We start from the raw sequence: 10,942 nt of genomic DNA on the forward strand, positions 1-10,942 counted from the left end.
TGTAGTGCTCCAATGTCTCCTGATTTCTGCGTCGATGTGGTTCCCCAGCGTTGTGAAGGAGGGTTTTGTTAAATCACGCTTCTGAGCTGTGATCTTGCAAGAAGATCGATAGATGCATTTAACTTTGAGCAGGTAGTCTGCCAGAGTTCCTGTGTGTACAGGTCCCAGTGGGATTCACCTTTATTAGTGCAATTTCAGGAAAGTCTTGGGTTTATACCCAAGAAAACGAAGTGCAGCGTATTCCTGGTGCCCTCCTCAAAGCCATGGGAAGCTGCTGATGGCAGGGGCAGGGGGTTCTGCAGAACGGAGAGGCTGGTGCAGACTCCCAGCTCCCCGTGTCGGGCTCTCAGTGTGTGCTGCGGGGCTGGGCCGTGCCCGCGGCCGGCCCCAGGTTCATGGCCGTGGGGCCAGGGAAGGCTCTGCTCCCCCATCCCTGCGCCTGCAGAGGGCACCGCAGCCGCTCCGTGGGGCTGAGCAGCACAGCTGCAGAGCTCCAGCTCGGCTCCAGCCGCCGGCTGCTGTTCCCGGGGGGACTCGCATCTCTCCGGAGCGGCTGCCAGATGGCCCGAGCTCTTGGAGCGGCTCAGGCTGTTCTGGAACCCCGCGGGGCTGTGCTGCTGCTGGGAGATCTCGGGCAGATACAACCTGCCCTTGTGTCCTGCCCCTCGCCTGGGGCCAGGACAGTTCCTGTAGGGAGCAGCATGGATTGTCCGGAGCACGGCCCCAGCTCTCGGGGCTCCCCACCCTGTCCCGACACGCGTGTCCAGAGGCAGCTGTCGCTGTGCCTCGGGTGCTGTGGCAGGGCACTGCTGGGCAGCCTCCCGCTGTAAGCTCTTAGCAGCTTAAAATGCGTTTTTCTGAGAGGGTGATGAGCAGCTGTGCTCAGCACGGCGTGTCCGGGGCGCTCGGGCCCGGGGGGAGCGTGTCAGACCCGCGGCGGGGGAGATGTCGCTGTCCCCGGCGGCGGTGGGAGCGTGCGATGAATGGCGGGGCTGTGCAGCGCCGAGTGGCCGGAGCGCATCTGCCGGCCACAGTGCCTCCTTTGTGCCTCTCCTGCTGCCCTCCCCGCCCCGCTCCCGGCTTTCTTCTGGGCTTGCACCGGCTTATTATGGGGATCAAAGATCAGGGTATTTACTGCCTGTGAACTTCGCCTCTCTGAATGCCCGCCTCTCTTCATGCACCCATCCCCGTGTGATGCGAACCACACCCTGGAGGCTCAGGCCTTGCTCTTGTCACTGTCCCTGTCAGCCTGGGTCCCTGGCCAGGCTCCCGGGCAGTGCAGGATTTACCTCCAGGAGCTGCTGGCACCTCTGCTGTGTGCTGGCACAGGGCTTGCTGACGGTGCACGTGGTGGGGTTCCCACCAGGGTGGCACACGACCAACCCATGGCTGCAGCTTAAGTAACTATTTTTATCTTTCAATGACATTTTTCCCATTCTCATGGCTCTTGCTCTTGGAGCTGTGACTACACTTGTCTGCGGGGACCTCGCCACCTCCCGGATCGGTGGCAGCAGGCTGATGGACGTGGTGTTGCCCTATAAGGACGATAGAAGCTGCAGGATCAGCTGTGAGCTCACCACCGCCAGCAGCACGTCAGCAAGGCCGGCAATTTCAAGGCTTGATCTGGTTCCTATAGAAACTGGAGGTTGCTCCTGCCTGGCACGGGTGGCAGCAGCCCGCCGTGCACCCTAGGGAGCGGTGGGGATGGGTGGGAGCAGGGTATGGCACAGGTGCTTTTACTGCCTTTCCACACTCCTTGTAGATCCCACTGCTTCCTCACTCTGCTCCCGCTTCTTGTCGGGGCTGTGCTGAGCCCCACACACCGCTCTTGCCCCTCTTGCTAAAAATCACCGCTAGAGAAGCCTGAAAACCTAAAAACATGTCCGTGGGGCAATGAGTGTCATCTTCCGACCCCAAGAGCCTTGGGCTTCTCCCCCACTCCTGGCAATATGGGCCGTCCTTCTGTGGGCGTGTAGGAAGAGGAATTACTTGGTGGGCTCATGTTTCCAAGGGAGGTTTCCATACCGTGAGTGGCCGCACAGCTCCTCTCTTTCCCGGCAGCAATCGGCCGCAGGCTGCAGAGCTGGTGCGACCCCTCTGCCGCACCTGCCCGCCCTTTGCGGCTCTCTCCGGAAGGATGAGCGCAGTTCTCTGCAGACTACCTCATCCCTGGAGCAGGGGCCAAGTGTCAGCCACGGCACAGATCCAGCCCAGGGGACACCTGTGCTGCCGCCCTCCTTCTGTACCCTGCACCGGGGCGCAAACGCCGCTCGGTGCTGCCCAGGCACTGCCTGGGGCTGCTGCTGCCTGGGGGGAGGAAGGTGCCCCAAAGAATCCCTGCTGAGGGTGAGCCCGTTGCAGCACCTGGCTGCCCAGCAGCTCTGCTGAGGCAGAGCCCGTCCCTGGCCAAGCCGGCAGCAGGAGGCTGATTCCCACTGCCCGAGCGCTGCTGCCGGCTTTCTTCATCCCGGCAGTGACTCGCGGCCAGGGCCAAGCGCCGGCGAGGGGAGCTGCGGGCTGGGCCCCTTGGCCTCCTTTCCTCTGCTGAGTGAGGATGGCCGGGATATTTAAGGGGAATGTGATAACACCATGCTCCTGTGTTCTCACCCCCTTCCTACCTGCCTGCTTGCTGAGCTCCTGGCTCCTGTGGGACCCGCCCGGACAGGTGCAATGGGATGGGGTATGTGCTGAGGAGCTGAACAGCTGCCTCCACCAGCACGGGATGCCAGCGCCGGGCTCCGGTGCTGCTCGGATGGGTGCGCAAAGCTTGTGCCCCAGCACTGCCCCCCTGCACCGGCCAGCCCGTGGCCGTGAGAGTGTGAGCCAGGGCAGCCTTGTGCCCGCTGGAGAGGAAAGGGCTGGATCCTGCCCCAGCACTGCGCGGCTCCCTGGTGGCTGCAGGGCCTGAGGGTCCCCCACAGCATGGCTGTGAAGGCCGCCTGGGCTTCCAGAGGTGCTCGCAGGGCTTTGTGCGGAGAGGGGCCTGTGCTTGCAGGCGTGAGTTGGGTTTGGTCTGCGGAACCCCGTGGCACCGCCTGCCCCATCAGGTGGGAACCTCCACGCTCGGACAGGGGAGATGCGGGACCCGCTGCTGGCTGGAGACTTCCCAAAGCTGGGGGGAGGCTACGTCCCACAGCCTGTGTCTGCAAGGAATGGGGAGGGGATGGGCCAAAGCTGCTGTCCCCAGCCCGTTCCTCCTCCTGGCAGGCCCCTGAAGTCCATCTGTATTCCCACGCAGTGTGCGGGGGCGGGATTGGGCACAGCGGGGATGCTGCCCACCTCCAGCTTTGGGCATGGAGAGCGGGACGGTTCCGGGGGGGAGCGGGGCGGGGGGGAGCGCAGCACCCGTGGGCTCCGCCAGCCCCCGCTCCCCGCCTGTCCCTGTCACCGCGGGCTGGCCGGGGGCCGGGCTCTCCCCGCTCCCTCCTAGCAGCCGAGGAGTTAAAAACTCAGCTCGGGTGATGAATATGTAAGAGCAGAGCCCAGGCTGGAGCCGAGCATCTCCCGGGCTGCGGGCGCTGCCAGCGCTGCCGCCCGCCCCAGCCCAGCACCGGGCGCTCTGCGGAGGGACGGGACGGGACGGGACGGGACGGGGAGGTGCGGGGGTCTCTCCGCTGCCCCCCGCCGCCATGGGCCCCACCGGGCTCGGCATAACTTTCCTGACACTGCCCCTCGTCGTGCGAGCGGCCGCGGGAGGTGAGCTGTGCCCGGCGCGGCGGGGTCGGGGGTCCCGCGGGTGGAGAGAAGGGGGGCTCGGGGTTGGGGGACTTGGGAGCGCCCCTTATTCCATTCCCTTCCCACGTGTCATGGGGTGATGCGGGCTCAGGGGTTGGCAACAGGGACCGGGGGACCTAGTCTGTCCCAGGAGCCCTCTCCTGCCCTCCCACCACCCCGAGTGCCGCCGGCGCTGGGGGTCTCAGCCCTCCTGAGGCTCTGTGCTGGCAGGAGGTGGTGGGGCCAGAGCCCCCTTGGCAAGTGGGGTCTTGGGCTTCAGCCCATCCACGCCACAGACCTGTACCACCGGGAAACATCAAGGAGGACGAAACCTCTGAGCGAATGGGCGCTGCCGTCCCGGGCCGGGGCGCAAGGTGCTCACCTGCATCCGGGCCAGGCTGGGGGTGCGCGGCGCTACCTTGGCTCCTGCCGGAGGATGCTCAAGGGCTGCTGTGTGCAGCTCTGAGGATTTTCCAGGAGCTCTGCTTGCTCCCGGACCCCAAGATCCCTGCTCTGGGCACCGTCGCAGTCCTGCCTGAGCCGTTCCGCTCCCAGTTCTCTGGGGCTCGTTTCTCCTGTACCATTGTAGTGAGACTTTGGATACAGTGCCGCAGGCTGGGGCTTTGAGCAGCACAGGTGGAGGCCGGCAGGGCTGCCTTTGTCCTGCTGCTCCGAGCGGCTGTGGCTGGCACAGAGCGTGGCTCGGCCCCTCGGCCACCAGCGGGGACCCTTCACGTGGGCTGAGCCCGGACAGCACCGGGCTGCTCTGCGCCTCCTGGCAGGAGCAGAATGGGACTGAGGAGGGAAGGGGGGCACTCCTCTGCAGAGCTGACGGCCCTGGGTGGATGTGCAGGCAGCAGAGCAGGGCACCGGCTTTCTCAGCATCCCCTCGGCGTCCCCGCACCTGCTGCGCCACCTCTCGTCACGGAGCCCGTGGTACCCACAGCCACCCAGAGCTGCTGGGAGCTCGGCAGCTCCGGCTGAGGCGGCCCTGAGGGACGGGACCGACCAGCACCGCCACAGCCTGGGCTGGGCCTGCCCTGCTGCCGCTGCCAGCCCAGCCGCGGGGACAGCGGGACAGCGGGACAGCGGGACAGGGGGACAGGGGGACAGGGGGACAGAGGGACAGCGGGAGAGTGGGACAGGGGGACAGCGGGACAGCGGGACAGCGGGACAGCGGGACAGGGGGACAGGGGGACAGGGGGACAGAGGGACAGCGGGACAGCGGGACAGCGGGACAGCGGGAGAGGGGGACAGCGGGACAGGGGGACAGAGGGACAGCGGGACAGAAGGACAGGGGGACAGATGGCAGGGCTGCAGCAGCTCCCCTCGGGCCCCACTCCCCTGGGCCCCTTGGCTCCCCAGGACGGGTAAGGGGGGGTGGCCCCACAAGAGTTGGGGAAGGCGCACAGTGAGCAGCGAGGTTTGGCTGCCTTGGAGCAGCGATACTGAGGGAGGTTTCCCTGTGAAGCGTCTGGGGGAGGCAGGGAGGGTGTGAAAACACTAACGCCAAAAATAACCGTGATGAACACAAGTGTTGTCGGGACCCCGGGCTGCACTGGGGGATGTCCTCCCTGTCAGGGGGTGGGGCACGGCTGTGGGTGGGTTTGGGGAAGGGCGTCTGTCTTCATCACCCGCCCTGAGCTCTCCTTTCTCCCGCAGGGCAGTGGTGTTACGACTCCCAGGACCCCCAGTGCGGTGAGTGGTGCCAAGTGTGGGTGTGCTGGGGCTGTGCAGGGCCCAGAGCCTCGTGTCTCCCCACAGCTCCCAGCTGAGAGCACCCTGGGCAGCAGCAGCAAGGCCCAGTGGGGAGCGTGACGTGGAAAAGGGCAAATCCCCCCGTGTCACACAAACGTGGGAATGGTTTGAGGAGCCTCACTTTTGGGGGTGTTGCTGTCGAGACTTGACAAACCCCTGAGCCCCTTGGAGCAACTCAGCCCCACCCCTCACCTCAGCCAGGTCTGGGTGCTCCTGGGACACCACCAGCATTCCCCTTCTTCTGTCTGAAACAAATCCAGGTTTTAAAATACTCTATTAAAAACCCAGTGCAGTCCAGGCAGCAGGGGGGACTGGGGGTCCAGGGGCCTGACTGAGGAGGGCCAACTCCTTTGAGCAGGCAGCAGCCCTGCCTGGATGGGGAGGGAAGCATGGCTGGGGGCACTTTGTCTCAAAACACACAAATACAAATTACAAATAGCTTGTAAAAGGTTAATTAAAGATCATCAAGCATTTAATCAGCTGTTACGGCCCAACTGTTTTATAGCTCTTGGGTTTACATGCCCTGTGGCTTGTGAGTGTGGATTGCTGGGCTCCGCTCATCCCTGTCGGAGCGAGGCTCGGTCTTACCCGGTTTAACATCGGGCTGGCAGCGAGGGCAGGTTTTGGCAGGGCAGAGGGGCTGGTGGGAAGCGGCTGGAGCAGCGTGGAGCCGGCTGTGTGCCTGCAGCAGAGCCATGTGGAATGGTCCCTTACTGAAGGCACCTGGTGATCTGTGGGGCCACCCAGTTACACCGAGCCAGGAAGCCGGTGGGATGATGGCACAGGCTGCAGCTCCCAGGGCTTCCAGGCAAAAAGATGCCTGAAGTAATGAGAGGAGAACATAAAGGATAAGGGCTGAGCCTAAGGGGGCAGGAGATTGGATACAGCCCACAAGTCTGTGGTTTTGTCTGCCCAAGAGGAAGGTAAACGTCAGAGCTGAACCGTGGGGCACTGCTGGGGGAACAGTTCCCCAAACCCTGGCTGCAGGCAAAGGTGGTCCATGTGTGTGTGAGAAGAGCCAGCAGCGCCTGCTGGGACGTGCTGAGCTCCCCTGGGAAAGGAGATGTCCCAGGAGCACAGGGTGGAAACACTGAGGGAGCTCCTGTTCCCTGGCTGGGACTGAGCCCAGATACTGGTGGTGCCCAGTGCTGACACCTCTATCCTGGGCTGCACCAGGAAGAGGAGTGGGGTGCTGTGGCAGCCACACTGGAGCAGTGACAGCAGGGAGGCTGTCTGGCTGCATCCTACAGCTGTGGGCTGCCATGAGTGTTGCAAGAGATGATGCTGGGGTGGTGGGGACAAGCCATATATATGGGTTGGTTGTGTGGTCTGGCTGTGGTGGCAGCCATGGGGACCCTGCTCACAGCCCCCAGGCAGCCCTGTGGGTTTGCAGTGGGTTTGGTTGGCTGCCAGCACTGTGTCCTCACCCAGCTCCTGCCATGGTGACCCCCTGCCCCAGGAGCTGCTGATGGACATTGTGTGGTCACTCTAGAACACGTGTAGGATTTGCCCCAGGAGGAGTTGTGTGGCTAGGTTGCACTGTCATCTGTCACAGCTGGACAGAACCAGCGTGAGTAGGTTAAACATGCTAAAACCTGGGAACGGGCAGGAAGAAAAGCCTGCCCTTCACCAGCGTCAATGTGGACACTGATGTCAGCCTAAATATAGCCCCCAGCCCCTCGAGGAAATCCTGCTGAATTACGGATGAAGCTGCAATAAGCCCCTGCTCATCAATAGGAAGGAAACTTAGCCGGGCAGGAGAGCAGTTCCCATGGGATGCAAGAGAGCACGGCCGGGCTGGCAGGGACAGCAGGGCTGCTTGGAGACACAGCCACCCGTGGCCTTGTGTCCCCCTCTGGGGGCAGTGATGGTTCCATGGCTGCCCATGGTGCCCCTGCTCCTCCTCTGCAGGGCCCAGCCACTGGAAGGAGCTGAAAGCCACATGCGGTGGTGACAAGCAGTCCCCTGTGAACATCGACAGGCGCCGGCTGCAGCGGGATGGTGGCCTTGGGGACATCCTCTTCGAGGGTTATGACCAGGCTCCCCCTGGCAAGTGGAGGCTGACAAACAACGGGCACACAGGTGCGTGCTGAAGCTGGGCACCTTCCCCTGTCCCAGATCCTCAGTCACCATCCTAACTGGAGCTTGGCTCTGGTGCGGGTGCTGCAGGATCCCATGCAGAAGTGCTGGGTTAGTGCTGGGATGAAGCTGGGGGAGAAGAAGCTGTGCAAGGGCTGTTCCCCGTCCTAAGCCTCCCCTCACCCTGTCCTGCTGCCCTTGCAGTGATGCTGGACCTGGCGAGTGAGTCGGCCTCTGAGCACATCACCATCAGCGGCGGGGGCCTCCCTGGCAGGTACCGCGCGCTCCAGCTCCACTTCCACTGGGGCAGCCCGGCCGGGAATGGTTCTGAGCACACCCTCGATGGGCGCCAGCTCCCCATGGAGGTACATGAGAAAAAGCCCCCATCATGTTCTGGGTTGCCCAAGCCCTTGGTGTGGTGGGAAGGGGTGATGCTGGGGCACCCCAAGGCTGTCATGCAGCAGGTGACTGGGCACAGCAGCTCTGCACTGGGGGGTTCAACCGTGCTCCTGCACAGGCACCTGGGTGGTGGAAAAGCAGATGATGTGAGACTTGAGGTGTTTCTTACTGTGCATGGGCCAAGCTGCTTCATCCAAGGCACTCAGTGGGGTTTGTGGGGCTCTGTGCCCTGCTGGGACCGCACACTGAGCTAGTGAATGCAAGTGAGAGCAAGCAGGAGCGTGCTGTGCCAAGCACATTGGGATCTTTCTGGATGAAAGAGGCTCTGCACCTCTAAAATATTCATTATCTGCCAGAGGAAAGCAGAATTTATGTTCTGTGTCTGGCGAGAACCCCGGGACTGCTGGCCCCCTTTTGCACACCCTTCAAAGGATGCTTGCTTCATTGGGGTGCTTTGATCCTCTGAGCACCCACCCCACAAAAGTGCCAATAGGACCAGAAGGGCTTTACTGGGAGAGGTTGACTCAGGGTCTGGCCATCCCAAGCTGGCTGGAAGGGCCCATAGCAGGATATCCTGCTTCCAGGGTGTTGGCTGGGGGCAGCTGTGCACACCTGACTCCTCTGTGCTTTCCTCAGATGCACATCGTCCACATGAATGCCAAGTACCAGACACTGGCAGAGGCCAAGGGGCATCCCAATGGGCTGGCTGTCCTTGGCTTCTTCTTCCAGGTGGGTCTACAAGGGCCCCCTAGAAACCCGGTGCTGCTGGTGCAGCTGGGCGAGCATTGTGTGGGTGTCCTGAAGGAGTGGGAAGGGGAAGGGAGGCTGGCAGAAGGCTGGGAGGGGCTGGGGGACCCACTGACAGTGCAAGAGAGGGCTGGCTGGGAACCCTTCCCCACGGCTCTGCAACAACATGAGACAGGGCTGGCTCTGCCTGTGGTTGTTTGGCAGGACAGGATGTCCCAGCTCTGCCCTGCTCACCTCTGCCTGACTTCAAGAACTTGTTCTCCCTGTACACAGGTCTCTGAAACCACTAACACCAACTACAACACCATGGTGGCGGGGCTCAGGAATGTCTCCCATGCTGGTGAGTCTCCTCCTCATTGGGGCAGGGCAGGAAAGGGGAGACCCTGCTGTGGGAGGGCAGGGATGCACCCCAGTGGGTTGGGTGGGGAAACTTGCCTGTCTCTGGGTTCATCTGCTGAGGGGAAATTGATGGGGGTGGCCCTGCTGTCCCCACCACATCCCTGGCAGGGGACAGGCTGAGTGCCCCCGTGTTGCCCCACAGGTGACTCCGTGGATTTGGCCTCCACCTTCCGCCTGAGCACGCTGCTGCCGCGTGCCGGCCGGCTCTCGGGCTACTACCGCTACCAGGGCTCCCTCACCACCCCCGACTGCAGCGAGGCCGTCATCTGGACTGTTTTTGAGGAGCCAGTGGAGATTGGCCGGGAGCAGGTACTGGCATGTACAGCCCCACATGCCAGCACCCGAAAGGCTGGATCCCCAGGGTGACCTCTCTCCTTGTCCTTCCTGACCCTTGAGCAAGAGCACAGGGAAAGCCATCTCTAGAATAATGCTCCTGGCAACTTGGCAATTAATTTATTTTATGAAGGTTAAGTAATGGAGATGTGGCCACCTGCCAATGGGGAGAAATCCCATCCGTACTGTTCTCCTGCCCAGCCTTGGCATTCAGAGAGAGAAATGGGAATGAAGCCATTGAAGCTCAGTAGAGACTCCAAGGAGATGGATGGATGGATGGATGGATGGATGGATGGATGGATGGAAGGAAGGAAGGAAGGAAGGGATGGAAGGGATGGAAGGAAGGAAGAGATTTTCTTCTGCTGTTCAAGCATCTTAGTAGATGTGTTTTCTTGAGGGAGTCATGGGCCAGCCACTCTCTGAGTGCTCACTGTTGGCACCAAAACACAATTAGCTCCTTTAAAACTCAAGACCTGATCCTTGTAAGGACCTCTGTGCTTACCTATGGCTCTGGCTTCAGGAGAGCAGTGGGGGTGGTGGTGTGGGGCACCGGGGTGCCATGGGTCCTGTGCCATTGGCAGTGGGGCAGTATGGGGTAGGCTGGCAGTGGGCAGGGGCTTGGGGTGCCTGGCAGTGCAGCTGCCCACCCTCCTCTCTCCCTGCACAGCTGAAGGCATTCATCAGCACCCTCCACTTCCCACTCGAGGGATCCGTGCTCCTAAAAATGATCAACAACTTCCGCCCACCGCAGCCTCTCCACAGCCGGAAGATCTTTGCCTCCCGTGGGGCCACAGCCAGCGGTGGGTCCCTGCACAGGGGCCACCAGCAGCTCCTCTCACCCCTGCTCCTCCTGACCCTGCTCAGCCTCTTCTCACCAGCCCCATAGGGTCTGGCCCTGCTGCAGCGGAGATGGAGGCGATGCATCTTGTTCATGGGAAATGGGAAACAATGAAAAAAAAGCACATTGAAGCCTTGGCTGGGTGAAGATTTTGTGAACCTGCATCTCTGCAGAGGTGAATCTCTGCAAGCTGGAGCTGCCCTGGGATGCCCCTGTAGATGGGCAGTGGGAGCTGCTGGCAGGGGGATGATGCATTGAAGGGAATAAAGCCAAGGTCCTCGCCAGTGCATTGCTGCCTCTTTTTTTGCTGGCTGTGTCCCTTTGCCATCTGGGGCAGGTGCTTGGCATGGCACCGTGGGGTCAGCGGGGAGGGAGCTGGGGGCGGTGTCTGGGTGGCATTCAGGGATATCCCCTGTGTGGTGGTGCAGGCAGGCAGAAAGGAGCCAAATCCGGGCCCTGGCACAGGATCCGTGTGGTCCCTGTGCTGCAGACACTGCCTGGTCGCTTTCCCCAGGGTTGGGGCTGGCTGTTGGAGGGATGGGGTGTCCCTGGGAACACAGCACCTGCAGTGCCCTTGTGCAGGACACAGGGAGCTTTCTACGGAGCTCATTTTGTGCTGGCAGGAATAACTGCAGCTGCCGGGGCAGGGCTGTGTGTGTGGGGTGGTTCATAATT

The 10,942-nt window shown here is 62.1% G+C and overlaps 1 protein-coding gene across 1 annotated transcript; it reads left to right on the forward strand.

The window, feature by feature from the left end:
- Window positions 1-3,475: 3,475 nt before the first annotated feature.
- On the forward strand, window positions 3,476-10,554 carry LOC111944654 (carbonic anhydrase 15-like). Its single transcript, XM_086856394.1, has 8 exons — window positions 3,476-3,696; window positions 5,377-5,412; window positions 7,384-7,554; window positions 7,756-7,916; window positions 8,587-8,679; window positions 8,971-9,037; window positions 9,239-9,405; window positions 10,097-10,554. Exons 1-8 carry the CDS (start codon window positions 3,630-3,632, stop codon window positions 10,313-10,315), a joined length of 981 nt encoding a protein of 326 aa, XP_086712520.1. The 5' UTR covers window positions 3,476-3,629; the 3' UTR covers window positions 10,316-10,554.
- Window positions 10,555-10,942: the final 388 nt, after the last annotated feature.

Source organism: Cyanistes caeruleus, chromosome 18 (assembly GCF_971803275.1).
Source record: "Cyanistes caeruleus chromosome 18, bCyaCae1.hap1.1, whole genome shotgun sequence".
In the NCBI taxonomy this organism is placed as follows: domain Eukaryota; kingdom Metazoa; phylum Chordata; class Aves; order Passeriformes; family Paridae; genus Cyanistes; species Cyanistes caeruleus.